Genomic DNA, 22,981 nt, shown 5'->3' with positions numbered 1-22,981 from the left:
TATCCATTTGACAGTTCTCTTTGTCCAAGCAAAATTGCTTGGAGGAGTCAGTTTATCAGGAATATTTTGGGACTTTTTTTAAGAATCTCCAGAACATAAAGCAGGAGATCGTAAGTAAAACTGAACTCTGGGAGCTTGATGTTGTTGTTGGACAGCAGGGAGCCAGTAGCTCTTCTAGATAAGTGGGAGCTTGACTGTTAACAAGTCTGTAAGATGTTTAATTCCTCACTTTTACAGCTGATAAATGTAAGAATATTTGCAGGTCACAAGTTTGCAAAAGTTGCTGTGTGCTCTATCTATTCCGTCTCTTCTGTTTCTGCTACTGAAGCTCCCACTGCTCCCTCAGTAACTCTCTCTGCTTTAGCGGCTTTGACATCACAGCAGGAATTTTCAAACTGATCTTCTTCTCGTCAGGTACTGGGATCCAGGTCCTCGTGCTGACCCGTTTGAGGATATGCGGTATGTGTGGGGTGGATTCTCCTACCTGCAAGATGTTATTGAGCAAGGCATCATTAGAGCAGTGACAGGCACCAAGGAGAAGACAGGCGTCTACATCCAGCAGATGCCGTATCCTTGCTATGTAGACGACATGTATGAGTATTCACATTAATCTGCTCTTGTTTGTAATTTTAGTTAGTTTTTTTCCCCTCTATGTAGTTCTTTTGTTTATTTTGTTTGTCTCTCAGTTTTCTTCGTGTCATGAGTCGCTCAATGCCACTCTTCATGACTCTGGCCTGGATGTACTCGGTAGCGATAATTTTGAAGAGTGTTGTGTACGAGAAGGAGGCGCGGCTTAAGGAGACCATGAGGATCATGGGATTGGACAACGGCATCCTGTGGTTCAGCTGGTTCATCAGTAGCCTGATCCCACTCCTCATCAGCGCCGCCCTGCTGGTGGTGGTGCTCAAGGTGACGCAGCAGAAATAGTTCACAGAAACAAGCAGATTTTACAGTGCATCCAGAAAGTATCCACAGCGCATCGCTTTTTCCAGATTTTCCACAAACTAAGAAATCACATGTAAATAAGTATTCACAGTGTTTGTGAAGCTCAAGATTGAGCTCAGGTGCCTCCTGTTTCCACTGATCATCCTTGAGATGTTTCTGCAGCTTAATTTGAGTCCACCTGGGGTAAATTCAGTTGATTGGACATGATTTGGAAAGACACACACCTGTCTACATATAAGGTCCCACAGTTGACAGTCAGAGCACAAACCAAGCATGAAGTCAAAGGAATTGACTGTAGACCTCTGAGACAGGATTGTCTGGAGGCACAAATCTGGGGAAGGGTACAGAAACATTTCTGCTGCTTTGAAGGTCCCAATGAGCACAGTGGCCTCCATCATCTGTAAATGGAAGAAGTTCAGAATCACCAGGACTCTTCCTAGAGCTGGCTGCCCGTTTAAACTGAGCGATCGGGGGAGAAAGACCTTAGTCAGGGAGGTGATCAAGAACCCGATCACTGCTCCGGCAGTCCTCTGTGGAGAGAGGAGAACCTTCCAGAAGGACAACCATCTCTAGCCACTCTACCATAAGCCTGTATGGTAGAGTGGCCAGACGGAAGCCACTCCTTAGTAAAAGGCACATGGCAGCCCACTTGGAGTTTGACAAAAGGCACCTGAAGGACTCTCAGACCAGGAGAAACAAAATTCTCTGATCTGATGAGACAAAGATTGAACTCTTTGGTGTCATGTTGGAGGAAACCAGGCACCATCCCTACAGTGAAGCATGGTGGTGGCAGCATCATGCTGTGGGGATGTTTTTCAGCAGCAGGAACTGGGAGACTAGTCAGGATTGAGGGAAAGATGAATGCAGCAATGTACAGAGAGATCCTGGATGAAAACCTGCTCCAGAGCGCTCTTGACCTCAGACTGGGGTGACGGTTCATTTTTCAGCAGGACAGTGACCCTAAGCACACAACCAAGATATCAAAGGAGTGGTTTCAGGACAACTCTGTGAATGTCCTTGAGTGGCCCAGCCAGAGCCCAGACCTGAATCCGACTGAACATCTCTGGAGAGATCTGAAAATGGCTGTGCACCGACACTCCCCATCCAACCTGATGGAGCTTGAGAGGTGCTGCAAAGAAGAATGGACCAAACTGCCCAAAGATAGGTGCACCAAGCTTGTGGCATCATATTCAAGAAGACTTGGCGCTGGAATTGCTGCCAAAGGTGCATCAACAAAGTATTGTGCAAAGGCTGTAAATACTTGGGATTTCTTAGTTTTTTATTTTTGATAAATTAAAAAAAAATGTATTCATGTTGTCATTATGGGGTGTTGTGAGTAGGATTTGGAGGGAAAAAATTATTTCATCCATCTTTGAATAAGGCTATAACATAACAAAATGTGGAAAAAGTGAAGCGATGTCAATACTTTCTGGATGTTCTGTATGTGCTGTAAATGATGCTGGTTTTGTCTGGGGAAGATGAGTTTGGGGGAGTTTGTAGACTCTCCGATGGGCCTGAAAAGGATTTATTGTCAAAATTCTGGAATGTTCCCTTGTAAATATATGTTTCTCGCTGATGTTTTGGTAAATTGGTGAAATAGTGCTTCAGAACCCGTCAACAAAAGCGAGTGGGTGTGGCTGTGACGGTGGCATTTAAATATGTTGAGATGGAATAAATCATCTGAGATTTGATTTTTGTCCGTATTAAACAGGCTGAATTTCTTTTGTTTTGTGCAGAACGGAAACCTGCTGCCCTACAGTGACCCCGGCGTGGTCTTCCTTTTCCTAGGATCCTTTGCCGTGGTGACAATCATGCAGTGCTTCCTCATGAGTACAGCGTTTGCTCGTGCAAATCTGGCCGCCGCCTGCGGGGGGATTATTTACTTTACACTCTACCTGCCCTACGTGCTCTGCGTGGCCTGGCAGGACTACATCGGCTTTGGGACCAAAATCTTTGCTGTAAGTTGCTTACGACACGTCTTGATACAAAAAACATAATTTTTCCCAGTAAAAAGCAACAAATCGAAGAGGATCTCATTCGTACCCTTAGTGGTACCTTAAACACCCAAAGACCCGCTGTTAAAGGTTCACACTTACATTTTGTAAAAACTGTTCTTGTCAGGTTACAAAAAAGACCCCCAAACTGAGCAGGTTTTTGTCATAGTTTAAGAAAATAAAGGAACTTTCACTTTCAGAGTCAGTAAGGTGAGGATGTTGGAGACTTCCAGTTGATCTGGATCATTTCTGAGGCCTCCTGACTGACTGTAAATGACATGTTGTCCTCCCGGCAGAGCCTCCTGTCTCCTGTGGCCTTTGGGTTCGGCTGTGAGTACTTCGCTCTGTTTGAGGAACAGGGTGTCGGCATCCAATGGAAGAACCTGGTGTCCAGCCCTCTGGAGGAGGATGACTTCAGCCTCCGCACAGCCATCATCATCATGTATGTGGACGCCTTCCTGTACGGAGTCCTGACCTGGTACATCGAGGCTGTGTTTCCTGGTGAGAATGACCTTTACTTGTAATATGGTGGACTTGGACTTTATCCATGTCTGAATCTGTCAAATATCAAACAGAAAAAGGTTTGACTGAATAAACTCGAACAGGACAGACTCGGAGCTGAGACAGCTGTGTCTGTGTCCTGGGTGGACAGGGTGTTTGAAGGAGTTACTTCTAGTTCTGGAACTGGACCTGGAAGCCAACTGTTCATCAGGTCTCATCACTCCAGTTTAAAAAATGCCAAATGTGTTTCAAACAGCATGAAGTGATCCACCAGTCAGTTTTAATCTGTTCTATAGAAATTCTGTTTCCACAGATACGATAGTAATTATTATTATTATCAGCAGATTTAATTGGTGTTCTGAATGCAGTGAATGTAGATTTTGTCATTTATTTATTGATTGATTTTTATTTATTTATTTAGATAAACCTTTGCATTATCTGATTTATTGAGTTATATTTAGTCACTCTGTGTATCCTCAGGTCAGTACGGGATTCCTCGGCCCTGGTATTTTCCCTTCACAAAGTCCTACTGGCTCGGAGAGAAAGATGAAAAGTCCAGCAAATTCCTGTTGAGCCGGAGAAGAAACCCAGGAGGTGAGGTCACTGTGACCATGATCGTCCACAGTGTGGCACTGCTGAGTACGCTGTGTGATGGGGTTGTACAAAAAATGCACTTATTGCCGAATGATTACAGAGCTCATTCTTTAGACTCTGGAGCTCCACCTCGACTCCAAACTGAAATTATTATTTTTATTTTGTAATAATTATTTTCCAAAACAGACTTGACCTTTTAAACCATTAACTAGGTGAGTTTCACTGAGGTTAGATCTCTTATGCCAAGACAGCAGTCATGGATCCAGAAAACTTGCACTAAAAGTACAAAAATAACCGCACACACACACACACAAGCAGCTCAAAGACGTGGTAATAATCAGATGTGAGCGTTTGGAACAGACAGTAGAAGATTGTCTTTTGAGCACACGTGAGAGGAGAGCCGAGGAAGGACTTGAACGTGAACCAGTGAGTCTGCGTTTGGTCACAGAAGGTCACCGAACCCTGGTGTGAAGAGCTCAGTGATGAGTCACTGATTTGCCTTGAGCGCCATCCACAGTACACAGCGTCCAGTCAGTGCAAACATTGGACAGTCTAGTGTTTAAGGTGTTGTGCTTGAGACCAGAAGATCCTTGGTTCAAATCTCAGCCTGACTGGAAAATCACTAAGGGCCCTTGGGCAAGGTCTTTAATCCCCTGTTGCTCCCAGTGTCGTGAATGCCTTGTATTTCACTGTTTACCCATGGCAGTGTAGTTTCACTTGATTTGCATTTAGTTTGCTTTATAAATTTTCTTACCAACCCTGTGATGGCCTCTGTCATTATATTGCAGCAGTCTCTACATCACCCATGGCCATCATTTGCTCCAAATTTAACTTCTTTAGTTCTCTTTCAAACTGCAAAGTTTTGGATTTTGGAATTACCAATCTTACATTGTTATTATCAGGTTTACCAAAGTATTTCAGCCTTTTTTCAGTCAGTTTTCTAACTGTCAGAATCATGTTGTGATCTGAAAGTCCTGTTAATAAGTTGTAAGTCCTCATTAAAACTATTGCACCACCTATTAGTAGTTTTTAACCTTCATTTAAACCACTGGAGGACATCAGAAGACCTAATTGGTCAGACAGAGAAGGAGGACACAGTGTGTCTGTCTGTTGTAGCCTATTTAAAACAATAAATGGTGTGACTTGGAGGATCATGTTGCTAACGTAGATGTTGTCTCCTTCCAATCTGGTTTTGGTTTTTCCAGCCGTTTGCATGGAGGAGGAGCCGGCCCACCTGGAGCCCGGCGTCTACATTGAGAACTTAGTGAAGGTTTACCGCCACGGCAAGAAGCTGGCAGTGGATGGCCTGACGCTTGGCTTCTATGAGGGACAGATCACCTCTTTCCTGGGACACAACGGAGCTGGTAAAACCACAACCATGTGAGTCATGGGAAACACCCTCAGAACAGGCCGGGACACGAGCATGAGATGAAATCTAATCCTGCGGCGAGGGGTCTGAATGTGTTGTTGTTTGGTTGAACTTCAGGATCTGTCTACATCAGACTGATTTTAACGCTTCTAGTTCGTTTTGATTCTGCTCCTGTCTTGACTTTTCCTTTGATTCAGTCACTAAATGAATCAAACAACACCTTCTTTTTCTGGGTGTCAGTAACTCTATTCTTAAAGTTTTTCATATGCACTGTAATGGCATCACAGTGTCTTTCTTAAAAGTTCAGGCATTTTCAACTTAAAGCACTCAGAGCAACCACATCAAAAAGGATCCTGTTGTGAAAAAAGATGACACTGGCCAACAAAAAATGTGTTTTTCTTGCATGGACTTTGCAAACTGATTTAGGGTCATTTGGGGGTGCTGAGTCCAAATCTGAGCTCAGATTTCCTCTGTCACATCGCATTTTTTTGCAATCTGCTTGTTCTGTATTGATGGATGACACAAAAGTTGCTCATTCGCTCCTGAGTTTGACGCCACTAATTGCACAAAAGCAGCTTCAAAAGCATCGTTTTTAAACCAGGTTCATGAAATGTGAACAAGAACCATAATGTCATTTATGGCACAGAAGAGGTGTGTGAGACTGCAGGTTTGCTTCCATGCTTGATATGAAAAACATGTTTTCATATCTCAAATATGTGATGTGATTAACAAAAACTAACACCAGATTCAGATTCAGTGCCCCCAAATTACCAAAACTCTTTTGAAAACCTCTTTGCAAGAAAAATCGTGTTGACCAGTATAAAATGCAGTGTTTTTCCTAGAGGTAGCTGCATGTGGCCACATACACTGTGGGGAAAAAGAAAAAAACTTGCAGGAATCCAGAAAAAAAAGCCAATGTTTTGGTTCCTGGTTATGTCTACAGTCACTTGATTTGGTACTCAAAATCTATCAAAATGGAGACGAAAAATTGGACAGACATTATGCTCTTGCTGAAGGTGAGTGCTTTTTACCATTGTACACTATAAGCTATTAATGGTCATTATAGAAACAAATGCCAAGTGCAGGCTTTTTTTTCCCACTGGAACTGCTGGGATGCAGTAGTTGTGGATGCTGTCTGCGTGTTTTTACCAAGGGGAAAAAAAAACACGCTTATTGGTTGAAAGTGCTGTATTTAAGTTCGGGTTACACTGTACTTGCAAACAGTGAAAACTCTTCTCTGTCAGATGTGCTTTCGACATGTCTCCACATATTTTCACACAGATAACAAAACAAACTATACTGAAAATTTTTAGGCTGAAGAAGCCCTTTAACTGAAAGCTCCAGCATTTTGCAGATCAAACCTTTAAATGGATTTTTGACTGAATTTTGAAATATATGTACGTGAATGACAGAGTTTGGTCAGGAACAAACTTTCTGAATGTTTTTACAAAGTCCTGATTCTTCCTGCAGGTCCATCCTGACGGGTTTGTTCCCTCCCACCTCGGGCACCGCCTACATTCTGGGCAAAGACATCAGGTCGGAGCTGAACACGATTCGGCAGAGTCTGGGTGTCTGTCCGCAACACAACGTTCTCTTCAGCATGTGAGTTGTGACCGCCATCTTTAAACACACCCACAGCCACTTTAACTTATGATATACGAGGTCTGTTAGAAAAGTATCTGACCTCTTTTTTTTTTTTTGGGATTTGAATCCCTTGTGCTTGCATGAGCCAACCTTGAACCTTTGTGCGCATGTGTGAATTTTTTCACGCCAGTCGATTGCATCAGTTGCTGGCAAGCAGCATTTGTGTGAGGTCGTGTGGTGTAGTGGTCTCGGTGGTTTTTCATTGCAAGGAAAATGGCGGAACGACTGGAGCAGCGCTACTGAATCAAATTTTGCCAGAAACTGGGCAACAGCCAGGTGGAAACCATTCGGAAGATTCAGATTTCTTTCTGTGACGATGCTATGGGCATCACACAGATTAAGGAGTGGTACAACCGGTTTAAAGATGGCCGCACAACGGTGGAGAGCGAGCCATGCTCCGCTCGGCCATCAACATGCTGAAATGACCAGGTCATTACCAAAGTGAAAGCTGTGGTGATGCGGGACCGTCGTGTGACTATCCGAGAAATTGCGGAAGAGGTGGACATCAGCACTTTTTTGGCACATTCCACTGTGACAGAAGATTTGGCCATGAAAAGAGTGGCGGCGAAATTCGTGCCAAAGCTGCTAACGGCGGAGCAAAAGCACCTTCATGTTGAAGACTCACAGGACATGCTGGACTCCAAAAAATGATGCCCACCTCTTCCACAATTTCTTGGATAGTCACACGACTGAAAAGCCGCCGAAAGCCGTCTGAGTCTTCCGAATGGTTTCCACCTGGCTGTCGCCCAGTTTCTGGCAAAATTTGATGCAGTAGCACTGCTCCAGTCGTGCCGCCATTTTCCTTGCAATGAAAACCACTGAGACCACTACACACAACCTCACACAAATGCTGCTTGCCAGCAACTGACGTAATCGACAGGCGTGAAAAAATTCACGCATGCGCACGAAGGTTCAAGGTTTGCTCATGCAAGCACACGTGATTCAAATCCATCAGGTTTTTGCAAAAAAAAAAAAAAAAGGTCGGATACTTTTCTAACAGACCTCGTAGATACTCTGACATGTCATAGCATGACAGTCGTTTCCAGAACCCGTGATCAAAACAGAGCTCCAATGATTTTCTCCAAGCTGTGAGTGGACACAGCTGAGAAAGTTCATCCACAGGTGTCATAGGCTTAGACGTAGACATAGACTTAGACTTTCTTTACTGTCATTGCACAAAAACACAACAGTGAGTCTGGCAATGAAATGTCGTTGCTTGGCTACTGGAGTACACAGCAAAAACTGGAACAAGGTATAAATACCTTGTTCCAGTTTTTTTTCAGGAAACATGAATAAATCAACAGTCAGATTAAACCATTTCAATGGAAGCAGTTTTCATTAACCCTTTGAAAAATGTTAGGGACTGTGAAGTATTGGCAGAGATCACCAGAAGAGGCAGAAAATAGAAAACGTTTCAAATTGGAAATTCAAATTTCGTTTATAAACTATACATAGAAAAGGTTATAAATGCTGTCATACCAACAAAATTTATTTTGTGTGTAAGACCTAGTATAAAAAAACCCGTATTTATCAGATAGGCGCTCTGCGATCGTACCACATGTTCTAAAGCATGTGCACGTGCCCACTCATGGTCATTTGCATTCACAAACATCCTTAATTAACCATATGAATACAGGGTTGGCAACTTTGGAACTTTGGCTGGAGTGAGACTGTGCACGTACATAGCATGTGCCAAAAACGTTTGATAACCCTAAGTAAAAAAAAAAGTTCTCATTTACTAATAAAAATAATAATAGAAGGGAAACTCTGCTTGATTCTTCTCCTCTCCATTCTCCTTCCTTTTTCTGAAATATTTCAGCAAGCTCATCTACAGGCATGTGAGTGGCCAATAAAGAAAAATAGTAAAATTGGCATGGGGGTGAAGATGGCCCTGGTTGGGGGGGTCTGGGGGCGAAGCCCCCCAGAAGCTGAAGGGTTTTACAGAGTTCTCAAGTCTCACTCATTCGGAGTGTGATGATCTAGTGGTTAAGCATTGGGCTTGAGACCAGAGGATCCTCGGTTTAAAACCCAGCCAGACCAGAAAATCACTAAGGGCCTTGGGCAAGGTCTTTAATTCCTTAGTTTCTCCTGGTGTGTCGTGGGCACCTTGCATGGCAGCAGCCTGACATCGCGGTGAATGTGAGGCATTGATGTGTAAACTGCTTTGAGCGTCTGATGCAGATGGAAAAGCGCTATATAAATGCAGTCCATTTATCCATTTACCATTTATTTCAACTTGAGAGCTCTGGTTTTAGCCATGCTAATGCTCCCCAGAACCATTCTCTACAGTGAATTTGCAAGGAGAGTTAGGGAGGATGGAGGCAGCTGTTTATTCAGCTCTTTACAAGCTGACAAAATCTGTCTTCATATGGCACCAACTTCTGTGCCGTGTGAATCTTCTCTCCAAAATTGGAGAGGAGAAACAGACTCAGGCGTAACACCAATGAAATGATCTTATTTTTAAATAAAACTTTTTGAAGCCCCCATATCTCTGTCACATACAGTATTTTATGATGGCACAATCAAATTATAACACAAGTATATTGCTAATATCTTTAAATGAAAATATAGTAAAACATTTCAACATGCACATAGTACCTTTATTATTTAACATACTTAACAGTGCCCTAATTGTGCCATGTTGAAGATTGGCCAGCAGATGTTGCCACATTTAATTGGATCAAATGCTTCTAAACACTGAACCATTTCAACACAATTTTTTCATATTGATTCAGTGGTTCAAAACTCTTTGGTTTCTCCGTCAGTAATAATTTAGCTATAAAATACACCAGTGAACACTTTTTTAGCACATGTACATGGATAGACATAAAATCATGAATACTTGCTAACTAGGACATTAACATACGATATGTCCTTTAAATGACCTAGTTTGCAACTAGTTCAAGTCTGTAGTCAAAACAGTGACTATGCTCGAATTCTCCCTGAACTCTTCATATGCAGGTGCAGCTGACGTATCACCTGCAAGGTTTTCAGTGAATCAACAATCAGAGAATCCTGCAGTCAGAACGTTGTCAGCAGATGTTAACAGGTGTTTCGGGTGTGCGCCTTAAACTCCTTTCTTTTCATTAAGAAACTGCGCTCTGGTCTGGTCTGGTCTAAATCTAGTCATCAACAGACAATTAACGGGAGAAATTTTTATTTTGGTGTAACATTTCTTGCTTGTGCATGAGAGAGTGAGATTGATGTTGAAACCATGAGTGTCACACCAGATGCGTGAGAGTTGGCAACCCTGTGAATATGGTCACAAAATATCCATTTGTTGTTTGTGCTTCTCACCAAGAAAACAAGAGTGAAGAAAAGAAACTTTTGTGAAATGGAGATGAAGGCGTTTGTGTCCACAAAATAAATGTGCAAGTGCTGCCAAAGGTGCATCAACGAAGTACTGAGCAAAGGCTGTGAATACTGATGTACATGTGATTTCTTAGTTTTTTATTACGTCCACCAAGGACATAACAAAATCATTGGCGTCTATTTTTTTATTTGTCTGTCTGTCTGTTAGCAGGATCATGTCAAACTGCTAACTGATTCTCACGGCATTTTCACCACAGATAGATATTAGGCCATGGAAGACTCCACAGAATTTTGGAGGTGATCCAGACGTGGGTTGGTGGACATCAGAAATCTCTGATTGCTCTTGTTTTTAATAAGTTTGCAAAAATAAAAAAAAAAAAACAAACAAAAAAAACAAACTTTTTTCATGTTGTCATTATGGGGTGTTGTGAGTAGTAGTTTGAGGTGAAAAAAAAATGAATTTCCTCCATTTTGGAATGAGGCTGTAACATAACAAAATGTGGAAAAAGTGAAGCGCTGTGAATACTTTCTGGATGCGCTGTATACGTCGCACCTGACTTTAAGTCATAGGACCTTGCAAACTAGTAAAAAAAAATGACATATACTCTGGAAAATATGGTAATTACTAATTGTGTACTTGTTAATTGGAGGATATAAATATTGTATGTGGATGAGGTTGCACACTGTGATGGCAGTAGTGCTTTCTAGTCACAATAAACCTGTTCTACCACTAGTTGTGTATATGCACGGTCATAGCTGTGTGTACATTTACACACATTCCTCAGTATAAGTTGATAAATTCCACACTTTAGTTGATAAATGAGCATCGTGGAATTTTGGTTTTGTGTTGAACTCGTCACATTTGAGGTTAAAGGTTAAAGCAGTGGGCTTGAATCCAGGGGACCCTCTGTTGAAACGTCAGACTGAACACTTACTCAGCGCCCTTGAGCAAGGTCCTTAAGCCCTATGTTGCTTCCAGTGTGCATTGTATGGCATCAGTGTTGTTGTGAATGGGTGAATGTGAGGCATCATTGTAAAGCAGCGTTGGGCATCTGCTTCTGATGGAAAAACTCTACAGAAATGCAGAGTCCGCTTAGTTTATTTTTTACGATGTAGTAACTTCACAAACACTCGGTTCTGAATGACTGACGCAGTTTTGGTCAAACTTTGGTTTCACGTCTTTTTCTTAACTCATCTGGAACTTTAAACTGCAACAAATAAGAAGCTCTGTGAAGTTGGAAACTCTTTATTTGTCTCTGTTCTGTTTTTACATTTACGTGATTTAAATTCAGATTTTCTTCACAAACAAAGAAAAGCTCCAAACTCACCCATGTCCTTCTTGCTGTGTTGTGGCGCCCCCTAGGCTGACTGTGGAGGAGCACATCTGGTTCTACGGCCGGCTGAAAGGCCTGTCAGAGGAGCAGGTGAAGAATGAGATCGAGCAGATCCTGCAGGACACCGGCCTGCCTCACAAACGCAAGTCCAAGACCAGCACCCTATCTGGCGGCATGCAGCGGAAGCTGTCTGTGGCACTGGCGTTTGTCGGGGGGTCAAGGGTTGTTATACTTGATGAACCCACTGCTGGTGTCGACCCCTTTGCCCGCAGAGGGATCTGGGATTTGCTGCTGAAGTACCGGCAGGGTGAGTGCCCCGTCGGTTCCTAAAAATCCCAGCCGGTATGTAGCCAGTGATCAGGTCTGGTTTCAGTGACGTTCCGTCTGCCCCTCAGGTCGGACTATCATCCTGTCCACGCACCACATGGACGAGGCGGACATTCTCGGTGACCGTATTGCCATCATTTCTCACGGGAAACTTTGCTGTGTGGGCTCGTCGCTGTACCTGAAGAACCAGCTGGGGACTGGGTACTACCTGACGCTAGTGAAGAAGGAACCAGAGCCATCGCTTAGCTCTTGCAGGAACTCATCCAGTACCGTCTCCTTCACCAAGAAGGTCAGAGCACAAAAACTAAAACATCTTGATTCTAAAAACCACAGTTCACAAGTCAAGCATGTTATAGCTCGATATTCTGTGAATACTTTGACATGGTTTTTTGAGTATTTCAAAGTCTCAACCTCTCAGTATTTCAAAGGAGTACTTTGTGTGAGTGTTTCTGGCCTCGGGGTTGCAGGAGGAGGAGGATTGCGCCTCAGTGAGCAGCAGTGATGCCGGCTTGGGCAGCGAACATGAAAGTGAGGCTGCCACCATCGGTGAGCTCGCTCTTCTTGCAGAGCATTTTGATCGTTTAGCCGCAGGTGATTCTGATCGCTCTCGATTCCCTCCTTCTGCAGAGAACGGCCCGGCGGCGTCCATCTGCGGTATTCCCTTGGTGCCTCCAGACATCTCGGTCATCTCCAGTCTGATCCTGTGTCACGTCCCTGCTGCCCGCCTGGTGGAGGACCTTGGCCATGAGCTCACCTACGTCCTGCCCTACAGTGCCGCAAAGGACGGCGCCTTCGTGGCACTCTTCAAGGACTTGGATATCAAGCTGTCGGACATGGGGATCTCAAGCTATGGTGTGTCAGACACCACGCTGGAGGAGGTCTGGTTTCTTTACATTGGAAATTACTTTTCTGAAATAACTTCTATTTTTTTATTTCTTAACGTGTGACTTGCGAACAGTTGCATATTGTGGATCCACCTTGTCCAGGTGTCCAATTTACAGTAACTGTCCAACAAATAAAATTGCATATGATACAGTAGTGTTTCCCAATCCTGGTCCTCGGGACCCAAAGTCTTGCACACTTTCCATTTGACCTTGAATTGGCTCAGATTAGTTCAGGCACAAATGGAAAATTTGCTGGACTTTGAGTCCAGAGAACCAGGATTGGGAAACACTGGTATACAGTACTGTGCAAAATGTGCAACTCTTTTACCTGTATTGCTGGACTGTCCTCATCCTCAAGAAAAGCCAGTTATGTATATTTATACACCAAATTTTAAGTTGTGCACAGATTCAGCTCTCTGTTGAATAGCAGAGAATCTCAAGAACTGTTTTTGACTTCCTCAAATAGTCCTGCAGTGATTTGAATCCTAAAAAGTAGTAATTTCTTTATATCTTTTGGTAGTTACACATCTGAGTGAACAGAGATATTCTGAACTTTCTCAGGACTTAATACACAGACATCATCTGTCTGTGGTCCTACTGTATCCATTTATGTTTAATTGGACAGACGGACAGACACACAGAGGGACAGACACTGTTATTAACAACTGGAGCTTTAATAAGTATTTTGTCATTCCTTCTCCTTTGGCAGATTTTCCTGAAAGTGGCGGAAGACAATGGCGTTGACAGTGAAGTCCCCTCTGGTGAGGCGTAACTCACTGACCACCTTCAGTCAAGGCAAGTATATTTGAATTGACTGAGACGCATAAACGAGCTCATTCTGTGTGCGCTCTTTCAGACGGCACTCTGCCAGTGCAGCGGCGGCGGCGGACTCATGCATTTGGTGGAGGAGAAACTCAGAGCTGCCTGCGACCTCTGACCGAAGACGATAACAATGACTGCAATGACTCGGATGGAGACCCGGGTATGCAGAGTCTAAATTCAACTTTTCAGTACATGTTGCTGGGACAGGTAATCCACATCAGAGAACACCATGAACTGCATTTGTCTTGGTCCCCACCACACTGATGGGCCGCTGGCATCTTCAGCAGAAGGCTGAGTACACCAAGGTCCACCACCAAAACCAATAAATACTCAATCGGACACTTGGATTACAATCAGGTTCCAAGACCATTGGACTGTATATTGATTTCCACCTTTTTCTTTGTCCACACAGTGTCTCTGGTCTCCTGTTTTTCACACACTTGTCTGTAAAGTTCTGACTGTCATGTGATCTGCAGAGTGCCGGGAGACAGATTGGCTGAACTGTACGGACGGTAAAGGTTCCTATCAAGTGAAGGGGTGGAGCCTGATGCGGCAGCAGTTTGTGGCGCTGATGTGGAAACGGCTTCTGTACGCTCGGCGCTCCAGGAAAGGCTTCTTCGCTCAGGTAAGTTGGCCTCTGATTGGTTGGAGGTCTGCATGTTTTTGGTTCTTACTTTTCTAAACGGTCTCTCTGGTGTCTCACATTTGTTTCTAGATTGTTCTTCCTGCTGTGTTTGTTTGCATTGCTCTGGTCTTCAGTCTCATTGTCCCACCGTTTGGAAAATATCCAAGTCTGGAGCTTCAGCCTTGGATGTATGAAGACCAGGTCACCTTCATCAGGTACGAGCTGCACCACAGTCATAATAAACCCATCGAAAACTCCCAGGATGTCAAAAGCGGTCTGTTCCAGACTGTCCTGGAGTGTTCCAACCTGACATCACAAGTGGTTTCACAGCATCCTAAAACTACAAATGGCAAGAACTTTCCTGGACTGAGCAAAACATCTTTAGACATCCCGGATTGAACCACAAACAGAGTTCCCAAAGAACAACAACCAGCTTAACCAGAACCGACTTCATAGAATAAATCCAAGACTAGAAATACAACACAATGGGGGGGCAGAGACAAATCATGACAACAGAGTCTCAAACGGGACTATTTTAAAATTATTATTATGATTTTTTTTTTTTTACAGTTAGGTCTATTCTGGCTGCATTGATCACCAATTCTGATAAAGTGATCAGAATATGTCAAATTCATTAGTGCGTCTCAGGAGGAAGTGGTTCTGTAGGATCGGAGATGGAGGACCACCCTGTGGACTGGGGTCAGACTCCCGGTCATGGCACACCTATGTGATCTTCTCAGTGTCATTTCAGTCCAGCCAGCTGTCAGTGGATGAAGGCCTCAGCTGGGGAAGGAAGCTGTAATGGACTGGTGTACCGTCCTGGGGGGGGGTCGTAGAGTCTCATTTGCTTCACGGGGATAAGAACCAGCACCATCGGGGCCACAGGACCTATTTGGGACTTGTGCTCCCCTCTCAGACTTCACCATTATCCACAATCTGTTCTTTTGGTTGTATTGCGCTCTTTAAATTTTACACTCTGTTTAATGGTTCAGTTAAATTTCTCTCTGTCCACCTGCTTGTAAAAACGCCCTCACAAGATGCCGGCAGCTTCCTTGAACCCCCACAATACAAGAATGGATCGATGTATTTTGTCTCCAAAAGTTCTTACACTTAGTAATAATCTTGAACATCAGAGGAATCGGTTCAGCTTCTATGTTGATATTCAGATTTTATTGTAAATTGCTGTCAGAAAATAAAGAATTAAAATTAACTTTCTCTGTCGCTGTCAGTGATGATGCTCCAACAGACGCCAACATGCAGAAGTTGTTGAATTCTTTTCTGGACTCTCCAGGATTTGGGACTCGATGCATGGAAGGGCAGCCAATACTGTAAGGACGGATTCTCTAGTGATCCAGAACACGGTGGTCACACCGTGACCTCAGTGAGAACGTCTCTGTCAGTGTTTGACTCACTGCTCTTTCCACCCATCTCCCTCAGAGACGTTCCCTGTACAATGGGAGATGAGGACTGGCACATTCCAGAGGTCCCAGAAAGTGTCCAGCAGCTCCTCAGTGCCAGGAATTGGACCATGGATGATCCATCTCCTGCCTGCTTCTGTAGCTGTGACGGTGAGAAGAGGATGCTCCCCGACTGTCCTGCTGGAGCTGGAGGTCTGCCGCCACCTGAGGTAAGATAACCGACAAACTCTGTCCCCTAAAAGTGACATCAATCAACACAAAACCATACGGCCAAGTACTCCTACACTCTGGCATATTGCCCCAGTCCACCTGGCTGTAAACTGGTCCCAGCCTTGGCTGGAAAAGTACATTGTGATGGACTGAGGTCCTGCTCAGTCATGTGACAGTTTCTGGGGATAAACACCTGTCCAGCAGGTCTCAGGTCCCGTGCAGAACTTGGTCTCCCTACTTTATAACAAACCTGTTTAGTATCATAGGATCACTTTCTGAAATAAGATGTATATTCTAATAAAATGGTGCATGTATGAAACATTATACAGATATTTATAAATTAATAAAAGTCGGACTAATTTAAGCTGAACCCGACCTGACTTACTGCTGCTCCAACACGTTAACCAATTCACAACCAGTGGCTCATTTCTTTGTAAACTGGTTCACATCAACTGACAGGAGGGTACTAGGTGTGACTGTGACAGGAGTGGAGTTAAACTGATTTACCTCAAAGTTAAACTGATTTAACGCAAAGTTAAACTGATTTAAGGCAGAGTCAGACTGATTGAATGCAAAGTTGAACCGATTTAACGTGGAGTCAGACTGATTTAACTGGAGTTAGACTGATTTAATGCAAAGGTAAACTGAAGGTAAACTGATGTAATATGCAGTCTGACTGATTTAACGCAGAGACAGACTGATTTAATGCGGAGTCGGACTGATTTAGTTCAAAGTTCAACTGATGTAATACTGAGTCTGACTGATTTAACGCGGAGTCGGACTGATTTAATGCAAAGTTAAACTGATGTAATATGGAGTCAAACTGATTTAATGCAGAGTTGGACTGATTTAATGCAAAGTTCAACTGAAGTAATACAGAGTCAAACTGATTTAACGCGGAGTCGGACTGATTTAATGCAAAGTTCAACTGATGCAATATGAAGTCAAACTGATTTAACGCAGAGTCGGACTGATTTAATGCAAAGTTAAACAGATGTAATACGAAGTCAAACTGATTTAACGCAGAGTTGGACTGATTTAATGCAAAGTTAAACAGATGTAATACGAAGTCAAACTGATTTAACGTGGACTCGGACTGATTTATTGCAAAGTTAAATTGATGCAATATTGAGTCAAACTGATTTATCGTGGAGTCGGACTGATTTAATGCAAAGTTAAACTGATGTAACAGAGCCAGACTGATTTAACACAGAATCAAACTGATTTAATACAATGTTAAACTGATATAATGTGGAGTCAAATTGCTATACTGCAAAGTTAATTGACGTGGCGTTGCTAGGATTATTGACGTGGGGTTTATGGGATTATTGTGTAGGGTTTATGGGATTATTGATGTGGTGTTGCTGGGATTATTGATGTGGGGTTTATGGGATTATAGACGTGGGTTGCTGGGATTATTGATGTGGGGTTGCTGGGATTATTGACGTGGTTTGTGGTATTATTGATGTGGGTTTGCTGGGATTATTGGCGTGGGTTTGTGGTATTATTGACATGGGGTTGCTGTGATTATTGACGTGAGGTTTGTGGGATTATTGATGTGGGGTTGCTGGGATTATTGATGTGGGTTTGTGGGATTATTGATGTGGGGTTGCTGGGATTATTGATGTGGGTTTGTGGGATTATTGACATGGGGTTGCTGGGATTATTGACGTGGGGTTGCTGGGATTATTGATGTGGGGTTTGTGGGATTATTAATGTGAGGTTTGTGGGATTATTGATGTAGGTTTGTATGATTATTGATGTGGGGTTGCTGGGATTACTGACGTGTGGTTGTATGATTATTGATGTGGGTTTGTATGATTATTGACGTGGGGTTGCTGGGATTATTGACGTGGGTTTGTATGATAATTAATGTGGGGTTGTGTGATTATTGATGTGGGGCTGCTGGGATTATTGGCGTGGGTTTGTATGATTATTGAGGTGGGGTTCCTGTATTATTGACGTGTGGTTGTATGATTATTGACGTGGGGTTGCTGGGATTATTGACGTGTGGTTGACCTAAACTCTGTGAGATAGATTATCTCGTTAATAGCTTTACATCCTCACTGAGCACAACTTTGGATACTGTAGCTCCTCTGAAAAAGAGAGCCTTAAATCAGAAGTGCCTGACTCCGTGGTATAACCCACAAACTCGCAGCTTAAAGCAGATAACCCATAAACTGGAGAGGAAATGGCGTCTCACTAATTTAGAAGATCTTCATTTAGCCTGGAAAAAGAGTCTGTTGCTCTATAAAAAAGCCCTCCATAAAGCTAGGACATCTTACTATTCATCACTAATTGAAGAAAATAAGAACAACCCCAGGTTTCTTTTCAGCACTGTAGCCAGGCTGACAGAGTCAGAGCTCTACTGAGCCGAGTATTCCTTTAACTTTAACTAGTAATGACTTCATGACTTTCTTTGCAAATAAAATTTTAACTATTAGAGAAAAAATTATTCATAACCATCCCAAAGACATGTCTTTATGTTCGGCTGCTTTCAGTAATGCTGGTATTTGGATAGACTCTTTCTCTCCGATTGTTCTGTTGCTTTCATTAGTCACTTCCTTCAAACCATCAACATGTCTATTAGACCCCATTCCTACCAGGCTGCTCAAGGAAGCCCTACCATTAATTAATGTTTCGATCGTAAATATGATCAATCGATCTTTATTAGTTGGCTATGTACCACGGGCTTTTAAGGTGGCAGTAATTAAACCATTACTTAAAAAGCCATCACTTGACCCAGCTATCTTAGCTAATTATAGGCAAATCTCCAACCTTCCTTTTCTCTCAAAAATTCTTGAAAGGGTAGTTGTAAAACAGCTGATCATCTGCAGAGGAATGATCTATTTGAAGAGTTTCAGTCAGGTTTTAGAATTCATCATAGTACAGATTAGAAACAGCATTAGTGAAGGTTACAAATGATCTTCTTATGGCCTCAGACAGTGGACTCATCTCTGTGCTCGTCCTGTTAGACCTCAGTGCAGCTTTTGATACTGTTGACCATAAAATTTTATTACAGAGATTAGAGCATGCCATAGGTATTAAAGGCACTGCGCTGCAGTGGTTTGAATCATATTTATCTAATAGATTACAGTTTGTTCATGTAAATGGGGAGTCTTCTTCACGGACTAAGGTTAATTATGGAGTTCCACAAGGTTCTGTGCTAGGACCGATTTTATTCACTTTATACATGCTTCCCTTAGGTAGTATTATTAGAAAGCATTGCTTAAATTTCATTGTTACGCAGATGATACCCAGCTTTATCTATCCATGAAGCCAGAGGACACACACCAATTAGTTAAACTGCAGGAATGTCTTTCAGACATAAAGACATGGATGACCTCTAATTTCCTGCTTTTAAATTCAGATAAAACTGAAGTTATTGTACTTGGCCCCACAAATCTTAGAAACATGTTGTCTAACCAGATCCTTACTCTGGATGGCATTACCCTGACCTCCAGTAATACTGTGAGAAATCTTGGAGTCATTTTTGATCAGGATATGTCCTTCAATGCGCATATTAAGCAAATATGTAGGACTGCTTTTTTGCATTTGCGCAATATCTCTAAAATTAGAAAGGTCTTGTCTCAGAGTGATGCTGAAAAGCTAATTCATGCATTTATTTCTTCTAGGCTGGACTATTGTAATTCATTATTATCAGGTTGTCCTAAAAGTTCCCTGAAAAGCCTTCAGTTAATTCAAAATGCTGCAGGTAGAGTACTGACAGGGACTAGAAGGAGAGAGCATATTTCACCCATATTGGCTTCTCTTCATTGGCTCCCTGTTAATTCCAGAATAGAATTTAAAATTCTTCTTCTTACTTATAAGGTTCTGAATAATCAGGTCCCATCTTATCTTAGGGACCTCATAGTACCATATCACCCCAATAGAGCGCTTCGCTCTGACTGCAGGCTTACTTGTAGTTCCTAGGGTTTGTAAGAGTAGAATGGGAGGCAGAGCCTTCAGCTTTCAGGCTCCTCTCCTGTGGAACCAGCTCCCAATTCGGATTAGGGAGACAGACACCCTCTCTACTTTTAAGATTAAGCTTAAAACTTTCCTTTTTGCTAAAGCTTATAGTTAGGGCTGGATCAGGTGACCCTGAACCATCCCTTAGTTATGCTGGTATAGACTTAGACTGCTGGGGGGTTCCCATGATGCACTGAGTGTTTTTTTTTATTCACCTCTTTTTGCTCTGTATGCACCACTCTGCATTTAATCATTAGTGATTGATCTCTGCTCTCTTCCACAACATGTCTTTTTCCTGATTCTCTCCCCTCAGCCCCAACCAGTCCCAGCAGAAGAGTGCCCCTCCCTGAGCCTGGTTCTGCTGGAGGTTTCTTACTGTTAAAAGGGAGTTTTTCCTTCCCACTGTCGCCAAGTGCTTGCTCATAGGGGGTCGTTTTGACTGTTGGGGTTTTTCTGTAATTATTGTATGGCTTTTGCCTTACAATATAAAGTGCCTTGGGGCAGCTGTCTGTTGTGATTTGGCGCTATATAAATAAAATTGATTTGATTTGATTTGGTTGTATCATTATTGATGTGGGGTTGCTGGTATTATTGACGTGGTTTGTATGATAATTGATGTGGGGTTGTATGATTATTGACGTGGGGTTGCTGGGATTATTAATGTGCGGTTGTATGATTATTGACGTGGGGTTGCTGGGATTATTGGCGTGTGTTTGTATGTATGATTATTGATGTGAGGTTGCTGGGATTATTGATGTGAGGTTTGTGGGATTATTGACATCGGGTTTGTGGGATTTTATGTAATTTGATGTTACTGTTGTTTTCTCAGATGAAGCTCAGCGCCACAGACACTCTGCAGAACCTGACAGGACGAAACATCTCCGACTACCTAGTGAAAACCTACGCACAGATCATCGGCAAGAGGTGATTTATCAGTAAATCCACAGAAACCGTCTTCAGGTCCACATTGTGTTTAACCCACAGTTAGACCAACAAAGTCCTGAGTTGCTGAGATAAACTTTGACTTAAACTAAATCATGTTATTAAAGATAAATGACCACAAAGTTCAGAAACGTCAGATCAGAGTTCAAGTCAGGTGCTGGAAGTTTCCAGTCTTTCTGTGAATGAGTGTTTTATTTATTTATTTTTGGTGAACCCGTGTAATTACATTAAGGTGTAATAACCATATAATTACTTTTATTTTGTTTGTGCTGATTTTTGTTTGAATGTTTTCACAGTTTGAAGAACAAAGTTTGGGTGAATGAATTCAGGTGAGACTCATCCATTCATCTGAACTGTTTCTGTTTCTATTTCTTTAGTTTTATAATTTTGGTTCTTCTCAAATTGTTCAGATCTTTGTTTGGTTCTTGTTGCAGATACGGTGGTTTCTCATTGGGCGCCAGGAGCACTCAGGTCCTCCCACCAGCCAATGAGATCGATGATGCCATTGAACGCGTCAGGAAGATTTTTGATTTGGAGAAGGTTGGATCAATATTCCACTTTGAGTTTAAATCTAATCTGTACAAATATGAACTTTGACCTAAAGTGGGCTGTTGCTGCCAACTATTGCCTGCAGGGGGCCGCTGCAGACAGATTTCTGGACAGTCTGTCGAGCTTCATTAATGGTCTGGACACCAAGAACAACGTGAAGGTGAGACATTCTATTTTTGAGGCGACACTGAGAGTCAGATGTACATATAAAAAGAAAAATATTCTCTGTCTGTTTTTATCTTTGATTATTGTCAGTCCCAGTGTCATGGGCGGCCTTAGGGTGCCTTGCCCGCCCTCAAAGTCAGTTGGTCCCGCCCTGGACGAACGAGCCTATCAGTCACCTGCCAACCACACACACACAAAATTGCAGGCTACCTTGATTACAATTTGTACAAATTTCCAATATAGATGATTCATAATAATATTGATAAACACAGTTTGCTTTATCTGATTTTTACTAAAACAATTGTGAATGATTTGATTGGTTCATGAAATGATCTTGATAAGACTGAAATGTATCACGAAAATTATATATGTTTGTGTTGACTACTTATGGAAGAGCACTGCATTCACTGGATTAAAAAAAATTAGACACCTATGAGAAAAGATCTCATAATTATGAGCTCGGGAAAGGTGCCAGATTGACCTCTGCTTTGCTCAGAACCTCATACTGCACATCCACATAGAAAACATCTTTATGCAATTCCACTGCTCCCTGTCCCTTAGTAACCACGCTTTGTTAGCGCCGATGCTGCGCTTTGAGCGGACACAAAGTGTGGATTTTCCCCTAAGGTGTTCCTTGATGAATAAAATTCCTCCAGGGAGGTGCACGGGGACCCCAGACTGATGTGCGCCCGGCTGGGGGTGAGACCCTCTGTCATAATCATAATCGGTGACAAGGGGGGGGACACCCCCGGACATTTTCCTCATGGATGTGCAGTATGTGGTTCTGAGCGAAGCAGTGGTCAATCTGGCACCTTTCCTGATCTCATAATTATGACTACTGTGGCCCGCAGTGGACATGCAGTAGTTGTCTTGCTTGGTGTTATCTGCTGATCATTTTTCCATCTTTTGAACAGAACAGTTTATGAGTAGGATTTCTGTGACATAAACCTCATGATGAAATATTTTTTTACTTGAGTCATTTCAGCTTGTAATTATGTCAAAATATGTAATTGCCTTTAATGTTGTGATCAGGACAGAGTCATTTCTAAAATATGAATTTGACTAGTGATTGTGAATACTTTAAAATTGTGCACAATAAGTGGAGATGCTTCTACTTATGCAAATGTCTTTTGACTTAACTTTGATTTCGTGGACATTTTTAATGATCTATTCATTTATTAAAATATAAAATGAAATAGATTTAAAAAAAATAAAATAAAATAGTTGCTGTTTAAAGAGCCTTTTATTTAGAAACAGGTGATGTTATGCTGGATTCTTGGGACCAGATGAAGGTCTCTTCTGCAGCTTTGACCTCTGGTGGTGTTGTTGAAGACACTTTTCTCCTATTTTGAAGAGCAGAGCTGTTTTCTTCCGACT

At 42.4% G+C, this 22,981-nt stretch overlaps 1 protein-coding gene across 1 annotated transcript in view; it reads left to right on the top strand.

Moving 5' to 3' along the window:
• Positions 1-22,981, top strand: part of abca1b (ATP-binding cassette, sub-family A (ABC1), member 1B) — a 90,863-nt gene that overhangs the window by 37,955 nt on the left and 29,927 nt on the right. The window contains exons 14-34 of the mRNA XM_034182266.1: positions 415-591; positions 687-909; positions 2,682-2,903; positions 3,236-3,440; positions 3,921-4,034; positions 5,240-5,414; positions 6,874-7,005; positions 11,723-12,000; positions 12,089-12,309; positions 12,488-12,548; positions 12,648-12,898; positions 13,614-13,665; positions 13,761-13,886; positions 14,203-14,351; positions 14,442-14,566; positions 15,581-15,679; positions 15,789-15,978; positions 20,778-20,872; positions 21,187-21,219; positions 21,325-21,430; positions 21,525-21,599. Of these exons, the coding sequence (XP_034038157.1) occupies positions 415-591; positions 687-909; positions 2,682-2,903; positions 3,236-3,440; positions 3,921-4,034; positions 5,240-5,414; positions 6,874-7,005; positions 11,723-12,000; positions 12,089-12,309; positions 12,488-12,548; positions 12,648-12,898; positions 13,614-13,665; positions 13,761-13,886; positions 14,203-14,351; positions 14,442-14,566; positions 15,581-15,679; positions 15,789-15,978; positions 20,778-20,872; positions 21,187-21,219; positions 21,325-21,430; positions 21,525-21,599 (3,109 nt within the window). The remainder of the gene's footprint in view (positions 1-414; positions 592-686; positions 910-2,681; positions 2,904-3,235; positions 3,441-3,920; positions 4,035-5,239; positions 5,415-6,873; positions 7,006-11,722; positions 12,001-12,088; positions 12,310-12,487; positions 12,549-12,647; positions 12,899-13,613; positions 13,666-13,760; positions 13,887-14,202; positions 14,352-14,441; positions 14,567-15,580; positions 15,680-15,788; positions 15,979-20,777; positions 20,873-21,186; positions 21,220-21,324; positions 21,431-21,524; positions 21,600-22,981) is intronic.

The sequence above is a fragment of the Thalassophryne amazonica genome, chromosome 11, assembly GCF_902500255.1.
Source record: "Thalassophryne amazonica chromosome 11, fThaAma1.1, whole genome shotgun sequence".
Classification (NCBI taxonomy): domain Eukaryota; kingdom Metazoa; phylum Chordata; class Actinopteri; order Batrachoidiformes; family Batrachoididae; genus Thalassophryne; species Thalassophryne amazonica.
This window is presented reverse-complemented; position numbering and strand designations above follow the sequence as displayed.